General features: G+C 40.0%; 1 protein-coding gene across 4 annotated transcripts in view; it reads left to right on the forward strand.

Moving 5' to 3' along the window:
* Positions 1–27,828, forward strand: part of magi3b (membrane associated guanylate kinase, WW and PDZ domain containing 3b) — a 118,609-nt gene that overhangs the window by 56,670 nt on the left and 34,111 nt on the right. For all 4 annotated transcript variants that reach the window (XM_027279543.1, XM_027279544.1, XM_027279546.1 and 1 more), the window contains exon 2: positions 22,789–22,905. In XM_027279543.1, the coding sequence (XP_027135344.1) occupies positions 22,789–22,905 (117 nt within the window). The remainder of the gene's footprint in view (positions 1–22,788; positions 22,906–27,828) is intronic.

A 27,828-nucleotide genomic window follows, 5' to 3' on the forward strand; every position in this document is an offset into this window, starting at 1 on the left:
TTTCCAAGTTGCAACTTGGCTGTGCATTATGCTAAAGCCAAGCTCAGCATGATAAACAACAAAATGAACACCAAAATAACATAAAACACAACAAAACTTACAGTGTTCAAGTTTGAAGTTGGGTCACAGACAGCTGGTGATGTTATTGATCCATCATTGGGCTTGGGCAGTTAGCAATCTGTAATAAAATTTACACACACTATCAAAAATTAAATCTAAAAACATTTTTGAGTTTGCATGTTCTCTCTGTCTCTGCGTGAGTTCTCTCCGGGTGTTCCGGCTTCCTCCCACAGTCCAAAAAAACATGCACTTGATAGGTTAATTAGTGACTCTAAAATTGTCCACAGGTGTGAATGTGAGTGTGAGTGTGAATGGTTGTTTGACTCTATGTGTCTTGCGATGCACTGGCGACTTCTCCAGGGTGTACCCCGCCTCTTGCCCAATGGATAGGCTCCAGCCCCCTGGTGCATTCTATACAGCACTCCATCCATCCATCTTCCATAACCACTTATCCTTATCAGGGTCATGGTGGGTGGGAGCTGACATTGGGTGAGAGGCAGAGTACATCCTGGACAAGTTGCCAGTTCATCACAAGAGAGAGACAAACCACCATTCACACTTTAATTTACAACTACTACTACTATCCAGTTAACCTGAATGTGGGAGGAAGTACCTGATGCAGGTCATCCCAGACCAGGGAGAACATATAAACCTTAGGTTTGAACCAGGAACCTTTTTGTTGTGAAGTGACTGTGCTAACCACGGCACCACTTGCTTCTTCTATTATTTCTAAATCGATTACATGCATCAAAGAGAATCAGCAGTAAACGGTAGATTGAGTTGTTTGGTCATTTTCAGAGCTTTCAACCCAAGAATAGCTCCAGTTATAGGCATCCATCAATGTCTTGAATTGGTCAGTTGTGGAGCCATGGAAAAATGTTGTCTTGACTTTTTGGCATTTTCCATGTCTTCAGCTGCTTCGCAGGCAACTCTGTAATGGTTCATTTTCAAAGAGGCTGGAAGCTCTTTCAACTCATTGAACCAGCAGATTACTCCTGTAGGAACAATTAGACGTTCGTTGCTCCTTTAAACACACTGCGGATGGAGAGTTTGAACATTAATTCTACCAACCTATTTTTAGCCAATAACAGCGACTCTCTGGCTCAATCTGTAACACAAGACCCATCACACGCACTATTCAAAGAGAACATCTGCTGTTGTGTTGTCATTAAATGCAATATGATGACCAATATTCCCAAATGTAATTTCTGGTGAAAAAACAAATGTTATATTCTGGCCAATGCATTTTGATCAACCTCTACTAACTGCTTTATGTGCTCATGTTCAAAGTCTCTTTTTCTCTTGCTGTCAGTTTCTGTCTGCCTTTTTTCTCACAACCACAAATTCACAGATGATGACACAGTGTTAGAATAAACAAGTCTTCTTCACTCAGTTGTTTTCACTCTTTCTTTCTGCCAAGTCATGCACCACCACCACACACATACTCATCTTGTCGCCCATGTTGCTTTATCACCAATAGACCGTGAAGAGAGACCTTTTTTTAATGAACACAGTAAACACTAACAGGACGACAATCTGTCTCTGCTGGGGACCTTTTCTTTTTCCAGCAGGCTGTCAGGCCTTAGCTGTATCACACCTCAATAATCTCAGGTCAATTGCTTTGACCACGGCACCTGCTGGCTGCAAGATTGCCTGCTATCATTTTAATGGATCGCCACTCTAGATAAACTTTAATTATGCCTCAGTGCTGACACATTGCACACAATGTCAGTTTTTGAAATGGTTAAAGTGCGAGATAAGCATGAAGTTGAAAAGAAACGCTTTTTCTTCCTTCTTCTTCTTTTGAATCTGCATCTGACCGATAGCAGGGGGAGTAAATATTTGCTAAACCATGACATCTTGTTTCTTCTCCCGCAGCTATTTTTTCAAAGAGCGACTGGGCTCTTGCTGTGACAAGATGACAAGCTGTGTCATGGCCCTGTAGCAGGCCATGATTTACGCACAATCTCATGGGGACACCAACATGCAGAGGCAACATATTTAAAATGCACACACACACACATGCATACATTGAAAATATGCACACAGAGACTGACCCAAATCTATGTGTGTATGTTACTCTTCAGTCTCCAAGCTGTAGACCAACAGCACATACCACCTTCCAACACCACATCCCCACGCAAGTGTCTGTGACACACATCAGGCACCGTGGGAACCCCATCTGTCTGCCAGCATCAGCAACACAGTCCGCTAAACGGGGGCAGTTTTACTTGTCTGGTCTGTTCTCCCTCCTACTCCCCTCTTGTCCATGCTGTAAGAGGTTTCAGTTCAACAAAGTAGACTGTCTCCATTCAAGAGCAGTGACTCATTTGGTTTTATTTTATGCTAGCCTGTGTTTGTTCTTGGAACCACTGCAGGGTAATGTAAGTTCAAGTACCAATAATTGTATTTATGATCCTGACAAATATACAGAAAGACAGTCTGGATATTTGATTTTGACAGTACATCCGTTGTGTTCAATATCTACTGTCTTTTGTTTTATATTTATACGGTGGTTTACTGGATGTTTTTAATGTTGCACCATCAATGGTAAGTCAACTGTAAAAAGACAGAGGTCTAGTTTATGAGATGCGATGTCTAATGAATCCTGAAGCCATTTACATGCTGTCAGGGGCTGAACAGAACGGGCAGTGTAGAAGAGCTCTGAAGTGTCTCAGAGGAAATTTACTGTTATAACATGGAAGACAAACACCGAAGGGCCTGGATGTCTTGGTATAACAACAGACCATCACTCCACCCTGAACAATGCTTGAAAATAACTCAGCCATAGCTCAGAGACAGTATTCTTTCCATGTTGGAGTTAGCATGTTTGTGGCAGTGTGGAATAAAGAGCGAATAATACCAAAGTTGGATTTTTTTTGTGTGGCGCCGAAGAGTTGACATAAGGGAACAGTCTGTGTTGTGGTGATATGCTCTCATATCGCATTCTGCCTGCGTGAACGGCTGTCATCCAAGGCAGATCAGGAAGACTAATTCAAAGGGCTTATGCATGCTTAACAGCACTCTGCTTGGTTTTAGCAGTTTATTTACACACTGTATCTGTGTGCATGAAACTCCCTTTTTTTTTCTATCATCAGACTAAAATGGAGGTCTGTTTTGAAACTCAGACAAAATGGATCATACCATTTCTAATCATTTCAGAACATTTATTTTGTAGGAATTCACTTTTGAAGTAGATACATTATATGTCTTTATGTAGAGCAATGACTGAGCTGGAGATATAAATCAAAATTGTGCCTATTTTTCTGAGTTGTTCCCTGCAGAGTACTGTTAAACAGCAGCTACCACTGCAGTAAAGCTGTTAGTAGAGTCAAACGTTTGATTTAGTTTATTTGTTTTTTTGTGTTTTTTTTGAAGAACATACTGAGTAGCATTCTGCCTTTTGGCTTATTAACAAATCATACTGCCTCTTCAATAAGCTCTACAAGAAGATCACACTTTGCTCCAACTTTGGTCACCAGATCACAGCTCTGTGCACACTAAGCTAAACGAAACCAACAGAAAAGATGTTACATGACGTTTATGTCTTCCTTCCATTCTGCAGCATTCACTGGTGTATGAAAGCAAAGGTCTAGATGACTTTGTTTTGTAATGAGCCGTACCATCCCTCGTGTGCACTCTGAACAATGTTCAATTAACTAGCTGAAATTTAGAGTTAAGAATGAAAGTTTAATTAGTCATATGGGTGGTAAAACTGTTGTGTTCTTGCATTCCACACACTAAAAATACCATGAACATAAACATGGAGGCTGAATTGGAGGCACACGTCAAATCTCTTCTTCACGACTGTGTAACCTTGAATATTTTGGGCCTGTGAAGCCTTCACAGTGAGTATGATACATTCTGAAGGTGTGAATTGGACTTTTAAAGCAATGCTACACCGGGAAGTGATAAATGAGCCTGTATGACATGCAACACCCCAGGGACAATCAGTTCCTTAATTGCAGAAAAGGGAGAGCCGTGCTGGCATGCTAAAACCAGAGTGGTGTTGATTGCACAATACGCTGCATGCAATCATGTGACACAGAGATCATTATCATAGCGAATTAGAATTAATTATAACCGGCAAAATTCATTATGGTTCTGCTTAAGGTGGTTAAAACTCAAATCTACAGAAATCCTCAACATAATCTCTTCCTGAGCTGTATTCAGTCCTCTGTGACCCTTGTTGACTTTCTAATTTTTCGTGTAGCGATGTCCTCCACTTGTCATCTCCCTTGAAATTGAAAGAAGCTGTGCTAAAGCTCTGATCGGGAGGGGTTGTGGCTGGAGAGTGCCCTGGCATTGGAAGATGGTGATTTGGCAACATCAGTGTTGAGCTGCCTTCCTCTGATCCCCTCTCTCTAATTCTGTCTTTCCACGACGGAGAGCACCCAGCCTCAGTCTTCCATCCATTATGCATGGATGAGCTTTATTGCATTATGTTTTTTTAGGCTAACACACTTAGCAAGCTTGTAGCATGCACAACCCCTCTCTACCAACTCGGTGAATAATTCAAGGCCAGGGCATTAGGCTTGGAATAGAGGAGCTTAATCAAAGGCTACAGCTTTCAGTGCAGCTCAGCGCCGCCCCATTGGCGGTTGTAACCCCGAGCTTGGCACAACATAGACTTTTAATAGGAAGTTGAATTATCAGGCCAGAGGCGGACTTTGGTGAATTGTGTGAGCTTTCGAGACTCCCAAGATTGTAATGCAATTCAGAAATCATTCAGCAAGCCCACTTAGTTTTTATTGTGAGCCGTCAAGACAGCTTGTACTGTACAAACTGCTCCTGAAGATGCCATGAAGACAGCTAAGCTCAGCTCCACTCGCGTTTTATGTCATTTATGTTGCATTTTTTTATGCAATGCTGGAGATATCTGCTCACTATTGTGGATTTTTAAATATCATTAATAATATTGCTTCATTTCATCTCTTTTCATACAGATTCTGGGTCATGAAACATAATGTTGAGATGAAAAAGTAGAATTTTCATAGTGTCATCTTTTTGGGACTTTCAAAGATCTGCTTGTGTTTCAGATAGCAGATTGAAAGCATGTTTTTTTTTTTCATTCAACAAGCAGCCAGAAAAATGCTTTTTCAAATTCCTACGTACTCGATGGAATTCTTCATTCTTTTACAGCAGCTGTATAAGCCCTTCTGTCTGTCACAGGCAGTAACAGTACTTAGAGATAGCTGACCAGTACTTCTGATGTGGGAAAGTGAACCGCTCAACTGGTCCAGTTGGGATTTGAGTGAAATTAATTAGAAAATTGTGACATATTCACTTCCCCACCCAGATTCTTCCTTCCACACCACAACTTTTAAAGCACGATTGAGAATTTTTTGCTTCTCTGTCAGCGTCCATTCATCCCTTCTCTCTGTGCTACCTATTACTCTCCAGCCTTTTTCTTCATTCTGCCTCCCTGTATCTCTGTCCATTTTCATCTATCAGTCTTGATGTCTGTCTCTATTTCTTTCTCCTCCCCCGTTCTCCCTCTCTGTGTCTTCTTTTCTCAATTTATTTCTTTTCTTTCTCCTTCTCTCCTCTGTAAAATGCACCCAGGCTTCCCTCCGGTGCTAATCCTGTTGGAAACGTTTCAGGGAAAGCGGATTATCTGTCGGAGCAGCATGATTTTTGGAGAAAGTTCACTCACACTTGATTAAATTAATCATTGTCTTCCAAAAGCCCTTATGGTCTTTGCTTGTGGATATTAATAGAGATAAATAACGGTCCTCAAACAGCATAATTCAACTCTAATTGATTTAGGGTGGTGTGTTCTCTCTTTAGGTGGAGGGGTGGGTCGTGTGGTCCGTGTGGTGCTGTTGCACCACATGAGAGAGCGGGTGGCAGAGCCCTCCGGAGACTATTGGCAAAGCTTTTGTAGGCATGAAGACCATTTTAATCTGGCAGTTTGCAGGTCGATGCAAAATCTTTGACAGCTTGATTTATCCTCTCTTTTTAATTCACCATTGGATTGCTTGAAGGTGGCCCCAGTGTGCTTTTGTTAGAGCCAGACAGAGAGTAATGCCTGATTTGGTCTATGCTTTCATAATTTATATAAAGGTGTCAGCATGCGTCATGGTGCCACCGCTGAGATTTGCTGCGGAACACATTAGGGGGAGGAATTAGTGTGTAAATACAGGTGTTTGTGTGTGTGTGTGCCTCTGTGTATGTGGCTAGCAGGCAATTGTTAGTTTGTTGTTTATAGCCCATGAAGAGCAGTGTGGTCAATGAAGCTTCACAGGTGGATAGGATGCAACATAACCTTGAAATGACAATAAACTTTCCACTTCTATGCCTTCAGCCTTCCCTCCCACCCTCCTATAATCTTTTCCTCTTTCTCTTTCTCTCCCACACTCACTCAAACCCAATACCAAGCTTTCAAAGGAAAGCCTGCCGAGGCTCCACTTAAGAAGAATATCCCCTCATTACACAACTGCAAAACCTTAAAAGTTACCATCCGCTAAGTGGTTTAATTTAAGGCAATGAAAAATTCCCTTTCAAAGGAAATAATTACAGCTGGTTCTTCAGGGGGGCATGTAGCAACTGTGTTTATGGAGGATAATTACTATGCAGCGCAATTACTCTACAGCAACAATTGGTAGCTTTACCCCACATGAGTATGGGGATTAGAGCTGTGATCATCCTAGGTGTCGAGCACTCGTCTGAGTATGGAAAGGTCCAAGGTTTGGAATGAATCGAGGATTTTCTGTCTGCCCTCTGTGCACCGCAGATATAGTACGAGGAAGGTGTGTGTGTGCGCATGTATATGTGTGTTTACACTGTGCGTGGGATGGAGCTATAAATTGACTGTTACTGAAGAAACCTGCAGGTATACGCTTCAAAAAATATATTCAGTTTTCAGATTTGTCAATATTTGTCCAGTTATGGATGTAAATCTTACAAATCTGTCAATTATTAAGTGATATCACATTTTAAAAAATAATTATCAATATATTTGCTTTGTAAGATTTTATTTTCTGTGAAGTAAAATTACATTATTGCTGTAACAGTAGCATTAATATAAAGATTAATGGATTATCGTATATTTTTAAGGTAAACTTCAGGTGAAGTGATTATTGCCATTGCCATAACTACTAACGGGGATCCAAATGAACTATAATCAATAAAATAATTACAACAACCACAGCTATAATGATCAGCATAATACAACAGAAGAGGTATATCATTTGAATATATTTTGTGGTTGCCCATAAGTAGTGACCAGTGTAGGATGAAAATATGTGTAACATTTGCATCTGGTTTCATATGTAGACATGGACAAATTTGCATGTGTGTCAGTGTGTGCTCTGCATTTGGCATGCATCCATGCTGCTGTCAGCAGTCTCAAACAACCTTACTCTGCGTGTCCCTGGAGATTCATGGCGTTACATCTTGATCCACTTGCATAGCCGTTATCTTGCTTGAAATGCCTGTCAGGTTTGACTCCTCAGGTCTGGATACCATAGTCTGTCTGTTACATAATTTGTCTGCAGGAAAGATGAAGTCTCACTCTCCTTTTCTCCCCCCACTCTGCTGCTTTCAACTCCGTGCACCCACCTGAGGTTGTCTGTCTTGTAGAATCAATGTATCCATTGCAGATTTCACTTTGGACTACTGTGGAGAAGGGATTCACACTGCAATGGATTTGCATGCTTTTTGAACTGGGCCATGTGCAAAATGGGGAAGAAAAAATATATTCCTGTCTCTTGTACAAAGCCACTAGTTTAGAGAGGTTATACAAATACATTGTTTCTACTTCACAGACCACTGCTGCAAATCGCCTCATCTGTAGTTTGTGCAGGGGTTTAGTGTACATGTGTACGGAAGCGTATTGAATTCACTTGAAAAATAAAAAATTAGTCATCTTTTTTCTTTTCATCTTATCTTGTAATTACAAGATCAAATAATAATCTCTCAATTTCATTTGTTTTCTAAATGAATTTTCTAAATCTGCATATATCACAATACATTGTGTATGATTTCAGCATCACTTTATTAGAAAATGGTACAGTAAAAGAACTTGAAAATCACCCCAGAAGTAGCTGAGAACATGTAGAACAAGAAATCAGATGGAGTTGTCAGAAAACAATTTGATTTGTTTATTTATTTAATGACTTTTCTAAATCTGCATATGTATCTTAGAAAAGAGATTATTATTTGATTTCTGAGTTTCCGATGTGCACTTGAAGTCACCATAAAGACGCTTTACCGTACAAACCGATGTAGTCGGGCGCTAGATTTTAAAGTGTAGATAGCATTACCACAGTACTGTATCATATTGAAGTTATTGATTAATATTCCTAATAAAAATTCCCAGAAATTATGAAAAGTGCTAGTAAACACTAATGTTGTTGGAGTGGCTCCGAGGATGGCTCGTTTTGATGAACATTAGGTTGTAGTTCGTTGTCTTACTACGGCTGAAAATATGTGTGTTTTGTGTTTTAACAACGTTTCAATTAAGAGTTATTGATCCCGGAAGCAGAAATGCCAATATCTTTCTAACTTTACTGAAGTGCAGTGGCCAATGAGGCACCTTTCCTTATCTCGTAATTACGACATCGGGATCTCGTAATTACGAGAAAAGATCTCGATTAATTGATCTAAGTCTAACAAATTATGAACAGCACTAAAGGAAAATATTCATGCCGGCTGTATTGACATCAGCAACAGATGTTCTAGAAAAATTATGCAATGCAGCAAAACACAGTAATAAATATTTTATACTTTACAGGATCTGTTTTTCTTAAACTCATAAATTTTTACTGACGTTTACTATTCAACATTTACTGTCCTCTTACATTTATTGTTATTGTCATATTTAATAATAAGGAAACACTATATAATATCCTTTCCCAGACATGTTTATCCCAACTCTTTGACAGCTCTCTCAGATTTTGACTCCTTGCCAATAATGTTTGTTTGTAATATTTTATTTTAGTCTTACGTCATTCTGAGCTTGTTGAGACATGAACAGCTTCATTACATTGTTTTTTGTAGCCTGTGCTCATGTAGCGCCTCTCGTCCTATTTTGTCAACAGCCTCTGTGAGATTATTAACAGGTCATGGCACACACCTGAGCTGGGTTGTCACGGGGTCGTCATGGGGACTGTCTACATCCCAGGCCACCGCTAACAGCTTCTCCTCTCTTGCTCTCTTGCCCTCCTCTCATGTTGCCTCTTCTTCCAGTTAACTCCAGGCTGTGCTGACTCACTCTCCCTTCTGTCCTGACAGCAGTGGAGTGTGTCTGAAAGCTAACTTTCCCCTAAGCCACAGACATGTCAAAGCTTTACCCTCTATGCTTGTCTCCATTGACTTCTCACCCAAGAAGTGTCAACACAACTGGCAGAAATCCCTCAGCCTCTGCTGCACATTCTCTGCTTCTCTGGCCACTCAAGCACCTTCTGTCCTTCTCCCCTCTTGTCGCCCCTCAGAGCACACGACTGATTTCCCTGTGCACCTCGTCAGGAACATGAAGTGTCTCCCCTCTCACTTGAGTTGAGAGTTTGCCCAAGAACCTATAGTTCAAGCATCAACAGCCTTGTTTGTGCACTGCATGTTGACCGGATTTCTGAGAACATCCTTCTTCCCTCCTTGTTCTTTTTTTTTACTTTACTCATCCTCCTCTCTTGCTTTGTTTATAGTATGCATGCTAAGGTTTGATTAAAGTCCAGTGAGTTAATTCAGTAATTGATTTTGGTTATTTTATTTTTTTATATAATATATTTTATAGAGTAGATTCATTGTTTGAGTATTTTCTAAAGCAAAAAACTAAAAACTAACTAAAAACTTTAGCCTTTTTGCCTTGTATAATGGTGAAATGAATGGATTGTTTGGATTGTTACATAAGCAAAACATCAGCTTTAGCTCTGAGGAATTGTGTTGGCTGGTTTTCATTTTTTTTCATATTAGGCAAAAGAATTAATCAAGCAAATATTTGGCAGATGAATCTGTGATGAAGATATTTGTGAGCTGCAGCTCATGTTTTGATGTAAATTTTTAGAGATTTAAGTTTCCACAAACCTCACACCAACACTGTTTGTATGAAATGTAATTTCTTTAGTGCCTCAAAGTGCACAAACTAAATTCTGTTCACCTCCCTTGTATTTGTAGGGATAGACCTGAGAGACTTCCTTACAACCCGGCCAAACACAAACAAACAGACATACTCAACGTCAGTATGGCTTAGTGAGAAAATATAATTTTTTCTGTTTATTGGGTCAGCCCTCCTTTAGGACACTGTCCAGTGAAAAACATTGATTTTCAGAGGTTGAATGAAGAAGCTGTTGAACTGTATGAAGAAAATTCATTTATAATTGATACGTTTCAGAATCAGAAGCTTTTTGATCAAAGAAGACTAAAGATGTGAGAAAGCGTGTGCGCTTTTGGTACATCAACAAACCACAGTCATTAGGGAATACAATTAAATTGTGTCCCTACCTATATACATATATATAATAATACATACATTATATATAAGCAACATTTCTGTCTATATGCTTCATGGTAGTCTGGCACAGTTCCAGCTGTAAGGCCACTTTTTATGTCACAGAAACTATTTTTCAGAGAGCCACCAACAGAGCCTCTATCCCTCAGCACCCAAATCCTGCAATCCCTCAAACTCCCTCAGCCTTTTGCCAATTAGGAGTGCCACACATTGTTTCCAACTGTTTCCCTGCAGACTTCCCTGCTGTAAATGGTAGTTATAGCCAATATGGCCTTATGATGGGGGTGAGCAGTTAATCCTTGACTGCAGATGCAAAAAACACACCTCTACAGTTTAATCAGCACCGGCTGTTTTCACCTGTCATGAAATTTCTCCATCATTCTTTCGTGGTCTGTGTAATATGAGTTTATCCATTCACAATGCAGGAGGTCAAAATCTAAAATGCTTTCAGTGCTCTGCACAGAAATATATGTTAAGCAGACATTGATGCAGAGACTTAATGGCATTTTATAACGTAAAGCAACAAGGCTTGGCATACAGCTATGTTGCACTTCAGTTATTTTCCCGGTGTCAAAGCTGATGTAATCTGGGTAGCCTGTCATAAACACCGCAGGGATGTATTTTGTGCTGTCCTTTTTATTACTTGCATTGTTATAAATGGCTCTCTGGGTCCTCTCAGTCAGCAGGATTAGAGCCCAGGATTAAGATTCTGCACAGTGAGCCGGTGGGTGTGCAGCAAGCGAGGCGAGTTATTGGAATTGCCATCATTATCCTCTGGATATCTCATCATGAACTTCTCACCTCAGTGCTCCTTCAGCTGCACCATACATTGTACTTGCTGAATGCACACATCTGCAGGACATTAAATATACAGATGTTCAAAAAGTTCAGCTTTTAACTGAGTTTTTGATGGACGTATTGCAGCATTTGTTTTTGTGTGACTCCTCCTCTTCTGAATATTACCTACAATTTTCCCTTAAGCAAAACTTTAGTTTGGGTTCATCTTGCAATTGTTTCCAGGGTGATGATTGTTAATTGCATGAAGTGGGATCAGTACACTCTTCAATAAAGCAGTCATTTTGGTATAGAAAGATACTGTATTAATAGTGCAGCATCTGTAATATGTGTTGCACTGTGTCAGAGGTGGTTTTATCCACTAAAGCTGTGATTTTCAGTGTGTCAGAGGTGGTTTTATCCACTAAAGCTGTGATTTTCAGCCATAATTGGGTGACAAATATCTAAGGTATTGCAGGTTTCCCAAGGTTAAAAACAAGAAAAATAATAATTTTGTTAAATTAGTACAAGGTTAAAAACAAGAAAAATAATAATTTTGTTAAATTAGTACTGTATATTTGAATTGTGCAAGTTGTTCAAGTTGACATTCCTTACTTACTGATGAAAGAGAAGAGAAGGTTACCTCATATTTCGACAGCAATGTCACACATACCTGAGTATGTGTTGCACACTGTTGATGACTGTCCGGTAACTGGATGCTATAGTTAGACGGGAGTGTGTTAGAGGTAAAGCGTATGTGTGCATCATGCTCTGTGCATCATGCTCTCTTAGCACAATGCACTTTCAAAAGATGCCCCCTTACCCCCAGGATGCTCTTTGCTCACTCAACAATAAAATGCATGGCATTGGAAGCGATGGACTTGGGCGACATGGAAATGACAACCTTTGCCTTCCAGAAGAAGCTGTGATGATAAAAGAGAAAGTGGAGTCTTATCCTGGAGGGCATTAGACGGCGTGCTGCCCCTTTTGTGACAAACATATCCAGATTGACTTGTCCTTCAGTCCAGACCTTGGAAAGGTACTTTTAACGACAGCATACTGTAAAGATCTACATAATAGAGGACTAGAGAGTGCTTAGTGACACACAAATTCTTACTCTCTGCTCTGGCACACGCACAAACCGTCTAGCTCTCTTTCGCTTTCTTCCTCTGCAAAATCTGGTAAGGCGGCTGCTGTCTGAAAACAACGAGGCTAGCACATCTCATCACCACAGCAACAATTGCGGTTCTATTTCAAGCTTATCTTTGCCTGGATGTGCGTGGCACTGAATTAATAATACGATCCTCCTCTGTCAATCTGTCAGTCACTTAAACACCTCACAGAGAGACAGAAGCAGAGAAACTCTGAGCCTGAGATTCCCGTCCTGTGCCCTGTGGTGTCCTGCATTAACAAGCACATTGTAGTTTGACATCTATCTGCCATGATTAAGGATAATGACTATGATACTCCATATTTCTCTCATCATTTCTGATTACTGGCAGAATAATGGAAAAGAAAAGATGGACGCAGATTACGTCATCGTCAGCCATCTAGGGTTAAGGATGACTCAGCCCTTTTTGCCAGTTGTAGACTCATTAAACATCAAAAGGACTGTCTGATGAGCTCGGTAGTTGAAATAATGCAGAGTATGTTAGGCAGTAAACCACATTTAAAGTGGTCTTTTGTAGAGCCTGTTTCAGGTCTGGCTACTACATTTCCTACTTGAAGTGTGTTTCCCAGCACACTTTGTGAGATACTTGTGTTTACAGTTCCTCGGTGTGACATTTTAAAGAGAAAAACAGGCTGTGCCATTAGGTCTGAGGCAGAGGTAAGTGGTAGTGGGAGATTAGAAACCAGGCTTTTGTCTCGTGTTCCTGACTGCCTGAGCATGTTGGTTGGCTCACACCTCATTTCAGTGGCTAATACATTCCCTTTCTTACTGTTTCTCCTGCTCTCAATAATTGAATACGCCTGGCAAAGTTCTTGCATCACAAAAAAAAAAAAAACATGACTTCACTTTTATGGTGACATGATTTGACAACAAACCTGGGATCAGACCGACCCTCCCACAAGTGGAGAACAACACAGCTCACTTGAGTCGCACTTGTTTTATTGATAGAACTTGAAAACTCATTTCTTTCTAGCAGAAACAGTGTTTGCATGCATTTGTGCCAGATGTAGTTTTGCGTGTGACACCAGTGGTTTTCAAACTGAAGGGGCTTAGAGCCAGGAGGATGTGCACAACTACAGGGGGAAAATGTGGATTGGAATGAAATCTGAATAAATCTTATTCATTTGGGAACAATAAACAAACAAGAGTGGTCTGATGCCAGCAAAGCTGATAAGATTCAGATTTGCAGGATTATTCAGATGCCAAAACATCATGCAAAGTAGATTTGCAGGATTATTCAGATGCCAAAACATCATGCAAAGTACAAGACAGAAAAAACCCAAAATATGGAAACAAAAATGTGTTTTTGTCTACAACCTCAGGTAACCTTTGAAATATCTTTTGATACAGACACTCATGTTCCTCTCATGTTCTATATGTATGTATAAGATTCTGACTTTTCATCCAGAACCACCAGTTTTACTTTTTCCAATACATTTATTTATGACATACATTTATTTATATTTATGAACATCAGAAAATCTGCATCATCAATTGTCTTTGTTAGCATGATGATGTTAGCACAATCTGAGCTAAATCATCATCCTCAAGGACTCACTATCATGCATAATTTGCGAAAAAGTAATGAGAAACAAAATGTGATTTGGCTCCTCCTTTTTTTTAAAAAAACATTTTTTTTCCCAATATTGCCAGCTGATGAAAAATGTGAGAGTTCAAGCTCGTAAAAAATAGAGGATAGATATCAGAGAGGTCAGTATCTAACTGACACACATAATGAGGGAGAGCAAAATGAGGTTTTACTATCAGTGTGGTGCAAACTTTGGTTGGATGGATAAACGCTGTCTTATTACGAGGTTTTGCAGACATGTTGTCTCTGCCAGATGCTAAGCGTGGACACACATGGGATGTTTTTTTGTGTGTGTGTGTTTGTGTGTCTGTGAGTTCATTCTCAAGCTGTCTCATTCTGCACAGACCACATTAATGATAGAACAGAGGCATGGGCTATAGACTGCTCATTAAAGAGAGACTGGAGGAAGAAATGTGAAATGAAGAAGAGCCAGACTGTAAAGGAGTATGAGACAGCAAAAAGAGAGAGGACGAGAGCTAGAGGATGAAAATTTGATAAACATTAAAAAAAAAAATGTGAGTATGCAAAAAAACAGCGTGAAATAGAGCAACGACATGAGTCAGCACCTGCAGGGCAACACCCCTTCCTCTCGCCATCTCTTCTCGCACTTTCTTCCTCCTTCCCTTTTTCTCTGTCTCTCTGGGACTAAGACTTCTTCTCCCCCCCCCCCTCACATTATCACAGCAGTTCTGGCACTCATGCTGTTGATGCTGCTGTTAATTCGCACAACCCAGCCCAGCCCCAGCTCAGCACACCCCCCCACCCTTGCAGTTCTGCTGAGTCGGGCCGATCTCGCCTTTACCTCACGGGACGAAGGTCATCCCTCCATCTTCTGAGTGGTGATGGACAGTGCGAAGCGGGGTGGAGAGCAGAGGGCGGCAGAAGGGAGCATATGGTTAGATAACTGTAATGCGGAGGCAGATGTCTCTCTGTGTACTTGTTAGATCAGTAAAGTGGAAAATGTGTCATGCTATGATCATATGAGGGAATATTTGTAGTCTTTATCGTCAGGGGGCTGTGGCTCTGACATATGCATATGTGGCTTATCGCGTTGTTGGAAAGGGATTTACTTTTTGATAAAAGAGAATAAATACTCACTGCATTTTTTTCCGACTAGTTACACACAGTGCAGTTAAATTCAGATTTTATTCACTCCAAAATGTTTGTGGACGTTATGTGCTGTCAGGAGTAATATTGTAATTAAAGGTGCTACAGTAACACACACTTTCTGTCTACACACTGTCTTCATGTGTGCATGTGTCACTCTCACAAGGACACACAGCTAGGAACAATTGAAATAATTACCTTGGAAGACTTTAATTTGCTGAAGTCATGCCTGCAGTACATCTAAAACTTAAATTTAATCACCTTGCTGGATTTTATTTTGTCTTGTGTTTTCTCCTCCTTTGAGTTCATCCTTGTAAGCCGCTTATGCCAGACCTCTGGCCCACTGCTGAAATGAGGTGAAATGACAGTGTGCGTGTGGAAATGTGTCGAGGTTTTGAGGATGTGAGACCATATATAACTTTGCATAGCTCCGTAGCCAACCACACGAAGCAGACAGACTGGAAACTGCACAGGCGAGCCGCTCCGCTCATTTAATGCAGAATCCTCTGGCCGTAGTAGCACTCCACATGCCAGTTATATAAGTGAAGAGAATTCACCTGACGTTTACTGCGTGAGGTGTGAGAATATAAGCCAGGCCTATGGCACACCACTCACACTCTTAGCTTTTGTCAGTAGAGTCAGCGATATTGCTTCGTCTCACATACAGCAGTCAGACAAACTGAGCCAAGGCCCTGCTGTAAACTTGCCGCTCAGAGGTGCCCTGAAGCAATATTGTCCCCCTAAAATGGCCACATGATGCGACAAGGATAGAACAGGATGGAGGAGAGGAGATGGTGGGGTGGGGTGGGGTGTTGGTTGCTGTCAAGCCAGGAGAATGATGAGCGGAGCCAAAGCTGAGGTCCTGCAGGTGTTGGTGCCTTAGCTGGTCACCGTTTGACTGAGTGCCACGGGGGAAGAAGAGGAGCCTGATGAAGAGGATGTTGGTGACCTGTCATACACCACATGATGGAGGATGAGGGAGGACAAGATTGGCAGGGGGGGGGTACCATCCGTCTTCCTGCAAGTATGGGTGAAGCAGAGCATTACAGAGAGCAATTCAAAAGCACAGAGTGAAAAACACCTCGGGGTAAAATCTCAGAATGTAGAGAATGCAGAAAGAACTTAAACTGTAGCTGCCCTGTTGTTTGGGTTCTCAGTTGTGAGTTTTTTGCTGGCAGTTTTTCCACACTGTTTGACAGTATTGCACATTATATATCAGCTTCTTCCAATTTGTTGTACATGAAAGGGGTAGGCGAGATGGTTTAGTCCTCATCACTGAACTATGATATAATTCTATGTCACAATATTGTGACAAACTTCTAGACATGCCTCTTACTTACTTACTGCTAATATAATCAGCTCACCTGCACTGACTGGCTACACACAGACCAGTCAGCCATTTTCTGCTGAATCTACATGTCCACTCACAGACTTCAGGTGTATGTAGTGTGACATGTTCACTGTCATCACGTCAAGTCTGCGAGGACACGTGACAAGGCTATAAGCAGCTGATTGACAGCAACATTAAAGGTGCAGTCATATTCCCGTTTCATGATGTGGCTGAATCATTTCTGGCCTATGTGATTCATGTACTTCAGTAAAATAATTTTGTTGTTGTGTTTTTAGTCAGTCACTGGGAAAACTATGGGACGCCTGTATAACAGTGAATCATGGGTTATTAAATCAGTAAAGTCTGGTGACTTCTGTTCATCAAGTGTGCTCTCAGGAAGTCTGCTTGAGTTACTGGATGAATTGAGGAATTGAATGATTGGACATCCTTCAGCGCTGATGTCCAGACATTTGGACTCAGCCTTTTTCTTTCCACCCTCTTTGAATTGGTTAAACTTAGTTTGTCTCTAGTTCTAGTTCTACAAAATATACCTATTTTTATAACAACTTTTTTACAACTCATGTATGGTCTTGCCTCTTTTGTCCAGCCTTGAGAAATAAGGAGTAGTGTATATATATATAGCCCATTAAGACATTAAAGGAGAGTCTGCCACTGTATAAACAGTATAGAAACATTTTTTTTTTACAATTGACAAATTATATAGTTTCAAGCTATATAGTCATAATGCCCATCCATGATTAAAACTACATGATATTCACTCCACTTCATCCACTTTCCATCATTTCATACACATTAACCTACAATCCAGCCTCACATATTTGGTGTCTTTGGAAACTTTTAGACCTTTACTAAATTTAAATTAAAGGTTTGTGTGTGTGAACAATGTTCAACAGTCCATCACATATGTACATTTATGTGACAAAGCCCTCTAGTGGCCGTAGGAATTATGACTCTATGAAGCAAAGGGAGAATTGTGAGGGTTTTTTTTTGTTTTTGTTTTTTATGGAGCCATAAAGTCTGCAGAAGAAGGAGGTGGTGGTGGTTGGATCGGTAAACAAAATATCAAACATCAAACACAGACTGCTGTCCACTTCTTGTTTCCTACTCACAATCAACATTGGTTTCTTTCAACTGCGACCACAATCCTAGTTATGTAACCCAGACCAAGTCTTTGTGCCTGAACTGAACCAAACCAAACTATGGCAGTGTCTTAATAAATACATGCATGTGTCATTCTGAGGGGCTAAAAAGAGGACACATTTTGTCTTTTAATTTGGAGGACTTAATGATATTCAGCCTACAGGTTCAAAAGTAGTTAAAGCAAAACAACCAACCAACTACTTTTAATGGTAAATAACAGAGCAACTCTTCCACATTATGAAGTGAAATCTAAGCGATCGGTTCGTCCTTTATTCCTCTACCTACACTAAAAAATAATCCAATCATTACACACTCTTTGGATTACTGCATGTTGCATTACAGCAAGTGTTCCGAACCCCATGTGTATCTATGAAAGAGAAAAACAAAATCAGTGAGATGTGAGAAAGACTGCAGTCTTGTGCACACAGGTTCTATTCGTACATGACTTTCTAAATGTCTTTGTGCAACATACGTAGAATTCTTGCCTTCGGTGTCTCTATGAAATGACCCAGTGCACTGAGAAAGGTGTAGGCTTCCTGTTCATAGGACTGTTAATTAAGTGGCAGTCAGACAACAGAGATAATGACCTCCCTGTGGACGTCCCATATGCCTCTGGGAGAATACCTCCGAGAGAAATGTCACGATAGTCACCAGGCGTTTGTTTGCTCACATTTCAGTGTTTTAGAAAAAAAGGAAACAAAAATGTTCCATACACAGCCATGATACTTAGAATAGTTTGGAATTTGGGGAAATATGTTTGTTTGCATTCTTGCCGAGAGCTAGATGAGAGATTTGAGTCAGATGGGTGCCACTCTAATGTTGGTATTGTAAATTTGAAACTACAGCCAGCACATGGTTAGCTTTGCTTAGTAAGACTGGACACATGGGGAATGTCACCGCTCAAGGCCAAAAAAATCATCACCGGAGGTGCTGCTGGATTGATTTTGGTATATTTAGACAAACCCAGGATGGCTATTTACTGTAACCCTCTGTCAGTCGTTTGCTGAGCTGATATAAGATAACTGATGGAACCTTTACATATAGATGAATGTCTATTGCATTCACACCCTTGTCAAACGAGTTCAGGCAATGCTTACCTCCAGGTAAATATCTCTGTATTTCACAATATACCTGATTGAAAGCAAATAAGTGTTTCCCCAAATGTTAATGTTTTTTTGTTTTTTTTAGTGGCTCACAGTATCAGAAATCCTCTAACTTGCATCAGAATTTCATAACTGGTTAAAATGTTAAAATGTGTAGCTTGGATAAATAGAATTTTTATTGATTCACTTAAGATAAAAAATAAAATAATATTACAAATTCAAAATATTTCTAGGTAGTTCTAGGCAATTTTAGAAAATGACTGATTTGGAAGTAGATGAGGCACATTGAGGGAAAGCACAACCCAAAAAATCTAATTACAACACTTCATCACAAGTGAACCTAAATGAATATTGCTAATAGAAAAGATTGTCCTTTTCTTGATTGCTTACTGGGATCTCAGTATTTGTTGCGTGAGTGATGTGTTTTCATTCTCATGATCTTACATAATCGATGAATGTGTTTTCAGTCACGTACAAACAACTGAACAAATCTCAGATGCGTGACATGTGCTTGTGTGTGAGAGTTATGTCATATGCTCGGAGTGTTAATCTAATTCTGTGGTTTCTGAGTATGGTGTTGGTCTAAGCGAGGATGTTAACAGTCTGTCGCTTCACTCGAGGTGCCAGGCACAGCGTTTTGCCAGGCGCAGCGGGTCTTTTTTTTTTTTTTTTTTTTTTTGATCCTCCAGTTTTTGAGAGGCACTGCTGATGCCAGGTGAAATGGCAACATGGTGCTGAAGAATTCCTGTGGGTGACCTTGCTCTTCACTGCCATTACTTCATGCAAAAATGACAAGGTAGCAAAAGGAGCGGAGGATCTTCTAAGAAACTGGGCGTGAAGCAACAGCATAATATTAAAGGATTTGATTAGTCTGACCTCATCCAATTTTTAGGAATGATATAACTGACAGAAAATAAATTACGGACAATTTTCTGCCATCACATTGACTGCAGAATAGTGGAATGAAATGACAGAAATTGTTCAAGTTGGGGAAAAAAAGAGAAAACCTTTAAAGGAAAGAAATGTTACAGTATGTTCTCTCTGGCTGATTGGGCACACTAGGGCCCATTGACTCGTCACAGAAAAACGAGTACTGCTACAATAGCAGTGTTATCTGTGGTGGTGGTGGGGGAACATGAATGAGAAACTCTGATGTGACATCCTCACTAACAATGTCTGACAGGACCCAGGAATCCACAAAGACCACACTGTAGCACTGTACATGCACCACAATGAACAGATCAGAGCATGTGTGCGTTTCTCTGTGTATGTGCATCCATTTTTTCTTTTCTTTTTATTTGTCCAGTGAAGTGTGACTGACCTTGCTTGCTGTAATGTCTTACAGCCAGACACACAGTTTACACCTAGTAGCTCTGTACAACCACAAAGTCTTTAGCCTATAATTAAGAGTTCAATATATAGAGTAATATTTGATGAGAATGGTTTGCGCTCAGCGAGATTTTGAGCAACAGGAAAAGATCAAAAAGTTGTCAAGTTTATTTTAAAGCTCAAAAGCCCTCACATGCAAAGTCTCAGTGGGGTTTAAGGGCTCTCAACATCAATGATTTCTGACCCAGTCCGACCTTTTCAAAGAAAACAAGGAAAACAGCTAAAAAAGAAAACCCTAGAACTTCAGGAAGAAAAGCAAAAATAATAAAAACACATCAGGAAGGAAATGCAAAGCATAAGATCCGAGATATGGGCAGGAAAAAGACATTTACAAAGAGTTACCTCATCAAGGTCAAAGGATATAGTTTTAAAAATGAAGCAAAAATGTCCGGTGTGTATTTCGGACTGATAGTTCGGACTTTAGTTGCTTTCTCCCATCGTGTTGTTGTCATGGCTCATGGATTCTAAAAGGTCTTATTGATCGTACGCTCATCTTTGGCCTTCTTGTTGTTACTATTGTTGACATTATTGTTGCCACATTGACAGAAAATATAACGACTTAATACAATCTGAACATCACTGAAAAGACAGTTGGTTAGCTTTAAGTAAGCCCAGAATAACAAATTTTGTTGAATCCTCTTTTGGATTCTACGTCATTAGCTTAGAAAGCATATGGAGCGCATGTAGTTTTTTTGAAACAGCCTTGTTTCCCCATTAATTCCCCAGTGTGCAAGCTGAATTTGAACAAAAAGGATATGCTGGGGCAGTTTTGAGGTGAAGTTGGCAGACTTTGGGCCTTAGTTCCCCAAACCTGAGACTGTTTGTTTGCTAGACCAGCTGTGATGCCGTCCTCTTCAGAGGGGCAGACGGAGAACGTGTAACCTTTATTCTGAAAAGCCAGGTCCACTGGGATGACTGCTCCTAAAATGATGTCAGATGGCAGTGAAGGACTGTGGACATGAGGGGAATTTTGAGTCAATAGAAAGCCTCCAAAACTTGAGTTTAGAACACAGAATAATAGGATTGCTGTCACCGTGTTGGTTTCTCTTGCGAGTCGAGCAGGAAAAGAGGATTTGAGTGTTGCTGAAATATTCCCACAGCTCATCATTATTCAAGTAAAGTCAAGTACATCTCCCCTCTTTATTAACACATACAGTAGTGAGATCTCATCTTTAGTTTTGCTGATTGGTATTCAGAGCAATGCACAGAAAAGTCATGCTGAGCAGAGTTTGGTCTGTGTACGCAAGCGGTGCAACAAGGGAAACCGAGATGGAGAGAGAATAGAGGAAAGAAACAGGGGAAGAAAGTGATCACTTCTCTGTAGTCAAACTGTTTCAAAGCATCCTCTCCCCTTTCTGTCAAAAGATGTGGCTCACACTGAAGCTGAGGGCAGGCAGACACAGAAGATCTCTTCCTGTTTTCCAAACTCCTCATCATGTTCTTTCAGAGAAAAAACTTTTTTTTTTCCCCTGCTTGTGTATGACGATCTCTGAAGTCTTCCCCTGCCTCAAACTTTGCATGAACTTCCTTTGTTTTTACAAAGGCTTCTGGGAGTTGAGAGCAAAGGCGAAATCTTTTCAGAATTTCTCATGAAAATCTCTGGCGCCTCACTTTTAAGGTTGTGGCATTGCGCATCTTTGCTGAAAAGGTTTTTTTTTTTTTTTAGGCTTGTTGAAAAACTGTAAAGACAGTCGAGCATAAAAATGACATCTATCATCTGTCATCTTAGCAGTTTGGATTTCACATTTGTTGCTCCAGATGAATGAAGGCAGTGATGACAATGAATTCATCTCAGACGAGTTTGTTCTTGGTATTTTCTAACAAGCTGCTGCTTTCACTCAGAATGCAAAACAATCAGAAAAGCAATCTAGTATATCATTATGCTTCCTTTTCCACACTACATTTTTAAGTGTTTCTGGGCCAGATATCCCTCTGTGACCTCTCTCATACCCTAAATCTCCATTTACCTTTTAATGATTGAAGTGGATTTAACAGAAGAGATCAGAGTTTAAAAATCTGTTTAACGTTCGTCCTCCACCCTCAGCTACAATCCTGACCCTGACCTCAGTGATCAAATTGGGATTAAAGGGTGAATCAACGAGGATTTAAACTCTCAGCTAGAAAAAACAGGTGGTCGCACATGCTACATACAGGCGTATACTGTATTGTTTGTATAATGCTGTGAATAATATGGCAACTGTGAGTGTAAACCTTATATACTGTACCAAAAATATCTTCTGAGTTTCGGTTCATCCAAGGGGCCTTGACGGATTTAATTCTTTTGATCTCATCCAATTTATGTAGCACAGTAACTTTAGTTACAGTTAAGTTTGTACTCAATGGCTTATCCTCTGTGTTTTCATATGCTGATTTAAATATGCCCATGGAGTATTAAACTGAATTAAACTGATTAAACATTTATTTTGGAAATCCCTTATAGATCAATCTATATTATGATATTAAGAACTCAATGTAGGAAATTAAAGGGTCACCATTTTTCAAGTATAAAAACTTTTATCTACAGTAGTCTGTGGTATTGATCACTTTGTGATGGTACATGTCACTTGGATGGATTTCCTTTTAGACATAAACCCTTCAGAGACAACACCACTATGCTTTTATTGACCCTCCATGGCTCTGCCTCTGTTGTTGCAGGCAAAGTATTGAACACGGACCTGCGCCACTACCTCAGTCTGCAGTTTCAGAAGGGCTCACTGGACCACAAGCTCCAACAGATCATACGGGACAACCTCTACCTACGCACTATTCCCTGTGAGTACACTGTACAGAACTGCATATGTAACTCTCATTCACTACATTTAGAAAGCACCTACAAGCACAAAGCAAACCAGGGATGTACAGTATGACCTACTTTTAGGTGCATATATGCTTTTATCTGAAGCACCTTATGAGAACAATGTGGATGTTCTTTATGCGTCACACAGCTGGAAGTCCAATCCACCACAAGCGGTGTTAATGCGTTTTTCTTTCTATTGAGCTACACATCGCCACACACCACGCTCACACACACATTGAGCTCACACATTGTCATCCTCTCACAGCTCTCTGTGACACATTTTACAAAACACACACAATTCACTGTCACCATGGCAACCCCACCAAGGACATCTCTCTAACCCCCATGTAACTTATTTACTTCTGTACGTATCATCACAGTGATCAAAGTCATATTCTTCCATAAATAACCTTGTGTTTTCCGTCTGTTGCTCTGCTTTCCCTTGCTGCTTAGCAAGGACGTCACCAACTATTATTCTTTGCTGAGTAGTAAACAAAAAGATTGGTACTGTGGACTGCCAAGAACCACTGCAAACAATAGCCACTATATGCATTTTCTAATGCTAGTTAATTAATAAATTGCAGCATTTTTCAATCAAATATTATGATTGCAAAACAGCTTTTGATCTAAAATCTGTTGAATTGCTGTATAAAATAGTACCTTCCATCACTGCAAAGAGTGGAAATGTTTCATGATGTCGCCATTATTTGAAGTGGATAAGTGGTATACAGTTTGCTCTTGCCATGCAGACATAAACCTTGAATCCGAGCACATTTTTAGCCTGACGCCTCTGTATTTCCTTTCTCTCTTTTTTCTTTTTTTTTTCTTTTTGGATTATTCAAGGGTTTTTTTCTGCTTGAATATTGTGATCTTCTAAGTAAAAGCATGAAAATGACAAACATTACCAACATTTTACAATGAAGGCACACATAAATGTCCTGATTAATGTTTGCGTGGGTTGGCAGAAATGTAGTTTATATGCCACAATGGTGCAAATGCCTCCAAATTTAGAAAAACAGATTTGTCTTTTAAGTAAACAGCTACTACTGTAATTTACAATCTAACCGTACATGTTTACACAATTATGAATGAACTAAGGCTAGGTCAGTCCTACTTCATTTATTATAAACTAAAGAACTAAGAACTGAATGTAAGTCGTCTCCTTTCTGAAAGGTGATGTGTGGAAGTGAAACTGCATAAACAGGAGATGAACATGGTGCAGTATGTGTAATTCTGAAACTGTGATGATGTTCACGCAAATATTCAGGCCGAAATATTGACGATGTCCTGTTGAAGAGTGACTCTGCATGGAGGTGTGCCATAATTGAGTGTAGTCAAGGTTTTGGTCACATGCAGAGCGACTGCTCCTGAGGCGATGACAGACTCTTAGGCACAGCACTGTCACAAACAAGCAGCATCTCTCCTCTCTACCCCGAGGGGCTGGAAGGTGCTTGTTCAGAGGGGACTTGCATGCACAAGTGTGACATTTTCCAGGAAGTAAACTGCTTACCTTTCATGTATATTTAATTTGTTTGGTAGTTTTTGAGTTTTCTTTTCTTCTTTTTTTCTCCTTTGTTGTCTGTTTGTTTCATTGTCACCGTCTATCATCACTTTATTCACTCACTCCTTACGATTATAGAGTTTTATAAAACCCATGCCATCAGTGATTTCTCCTCCAAAGACACTGCAACCTGTCATTCTTTCCACCACACACATTCACTGCTGTCGGTCACCACATTTACCTGTGCTCACACCCCAATCTTAACTACCACTGAGAACATGGTTCTCTATTTTTTTCATGTACAATAGTGGCGGCCGTTGAGGTTTTACAGCCACTAACCACTATTCATCATCAGCAGCCAGTGTGCTCGCTGCATGAGTCTGACTCTAATCCCTGGTTTGAATTACTGTCTTAATGAGCAAGAGACCAGGACTTGCACAGTGACAGCACCTCCATCATTCACTCACTTGCTTTCAGTCTCCTATACTTTACCCTCTCTATTTCACTTTCTCTTTCTCATTTACCCTTGTACCCTTGCTTGCCTTTTTTTTTTTTTTTAACTTGGTTTACTCGGATTTTCTGGCTTTCCTTTCTGTTCGCAGCTTACCTCATATCTGAGTTCATTTCGATTTCACTTAGACAAGCAAAAGCATTTTTTAATTAATTGGACTGAATGCTGTAACAAGTAGCAAACAGAACAGATGCAATAATCACAGAAATCTGCAGTTCTTATGTTTGAAAGGTTTAAATGTTTAAATGAAAAACCTGAGCTACGTTGTAATGTATTCATATCTCATTATCACATGCATTGAGAAGGTCTATATATAGACCTCACATGATTGAGAGCAGTTGTCTACCATTGACTGAACCTGAACAATAATTACATAAGCATGCAGTATTTTCTCCAAACTATTTAGTATATTTACAACAAGCACAGTTTTATGTTGTAACTGTATATAAACTGTAATATCTACATGCATTTAAAGGTCCATTATATATTATACTTACTTATACAGACAACAAAATTGATGTTAACCACAGTGGACCACAGTGTCATGCAAACACAAGACAAGATGCTTGTTGAGTAATGGGCTTGTCTGTTCCTGAAACTCCCAAACTCACTTTATCTCCTGCTCTTACTGCAGTTATTTTGCTCTAGCGTCTTCACCCTCTAAATGTGCTGCACAAGCTTGATTCATCATCTTTTTTTTTGGCACTGATACTCCAGAGGTTATTTTCTCATTGTGGGAAATCAATATTTGAGGTACAAGTATACAAAGGAGTTTGATGGAGTAGTGGTATGCCACAAAATTACAAATTACAATATGAAAACTATTTCTTGAATGTGTTGAACATCACAAATTGATGATAAATAAGCATATTTGAGGGCGGATGGAACCCAAAATGTGTGTGACAATTATGCAGACAAGCAAGAGGATTAGTACAGGCGGTTTGTGTCACTGTGCCAGTGGTCCACTTTACTTAACTATGAGCAACACTGCTGTACTCTGCTGTCCTACCAGCACCACAGAGTCAGTTCTGCTGAACCACAGCACTTTGGAGCCATAATGAAAGTATTAAATCCTACTTTTAGACAAGTTATAAAATCTAGCAGGAATGTTCAAATAAAACAAAAGAAGAAGAAAGACAGGCAGTGAGATCTGTAATGGGCGGATAAGAGAGGCAAAGAGAGCGAGATCTTCACTCTACAGTATGCGTGAGGAAAATCCACAAGTCTTCTTCATTGGGTCTCGGGACAGGGCTTTCATTTGGACTCTTAGAAAAATGCTAGAGGAAGCTCTCAGGAGCTCTAGAGAGGACAAAAGGAGGAGGATTTCTCTAAGAGGATGGAGAGCTCAGGGTCACACACAGTTCTTTGAATTCCCACTGAGATCAGAGATGAGCAGAAAGAGTTTGATCTCACTCAAACTCTTATTCTCACTCACGCACACACAGACACTGCACTTGCATTGGTACACATGCACGGAAATGCAGGAACAAATCGGTATGTTGTGGACACTGTACAGCTGCACTGTGACCTCTCTACTTGCTTGTTTGCAACCATTTCAGCAGTGAATCCCTTCTTCTCCTTCTTCTCCTTCTCCCTAGTTGCTTATTACTGTATTTTAGGATAAAAGAATAATGGTAGAATATTGATACATAAGGGGTTTTTTTTGTATTTCTTCTTAAATGTTAATAGCTATTCTTTATTTTACACCCTGACAACAGTAGAGAAAGCTATATGGCTGAGCTTTCTTCAGTGTCTTAAAAGCAAACACTCCACAAAAGGACCAAAAGACTTTGTAATGATCCTCTTTCCTCTCTTGTTGCCTCTTTCTTTCTCGCCGTTTCACCAGCAAAGCCTTACGGCATCTTTATTTTATTTTATTTTTTTGAAGTACCAACATTAAAACTATGCACGAAAACGGCATTTCAAATTTATGTCCTACCATTTCTGACTAACTTCATCTGATGTTACCATTGTAACATCATCTCAGTTCATAAAATTAAAGGAATAGTTTGACATTTTAGGAAGTTAATTCTTGCCAAGAGTTAGATGAGAGGATTGATACGTCAGTCTGATAAATACAATGGTTTGCCTAAAAACTGGAACTGGCGTCCAAAGATAACAAAATCTGCCTAACGGCACCTCTAATTCACTAATTAGCATTTAGTATCTCATTTGCTTAATCTGCGCTTAAGATAAAGTGTCACATTTGAAATGACACATTTGGATTATATGTTATATGCCGGACTATTTTTGTCAGAGCACATAGTGACTTACTGGAGTCTTGATGTCATTATGAGGTTGCCAGGCAACCAGAGGAAATTGTCCTTTTTACACTTTGGGTTTTGCACGGATTAACAAGCAGGACAGACTATAACCTTATCAGTAGTGTGTTTAAAAGGTGCTGCCAGCAAGATTTTGTCCTGTTTCCAGTCTTTATGCTAAGCTACGCTAAGCTAACCGGCTGCTAACCGAAGCTCCACATTTTTCTGTTCAAACATCAGATATCCCCTCGGAAAAGAAAGCAATTAAGTGTATTTCCCAAAATGTCAGACTATTTCTGATACTGTACCACGCTCTCCTTCCCCAGCACTGCACAATCCAAATGCATTCCCTGCTGTATTAACCAACACTGTGTATAACTTGTGTATTCTGACATAAAATCTTTGTTTGCTTTGATAAAGCCTCTCCACATTCCTCTCTTGCTTGGTTTAATTAACCGCAGTGTATCGACTGCACCTTTTTCAACATACGCAGACCATTCTGTTTGAAATATCAGCCTCCACCAGTTTATTTGAGGGCATATCCAAAGTGTCAACGCCCGTATTGAAAAGAAAAGTGCGACATCATGTTTTAAAAGATTTGCTGCTTTCACTCGGATATACCCTC

Source organism: Larimichthys crocea, chromosome VI (genome assembly GCF_000972845.2).
Source record: "Larimichthys crocea isolate SSNF chromosome VI, L_crocea_2.0, whole genome shotgun sequence".
NCBI lineage: Eukaryota > Metazoa > Chordata > Actinopteri > Sciaenidae > Larimichthys > Larimichthys crocea.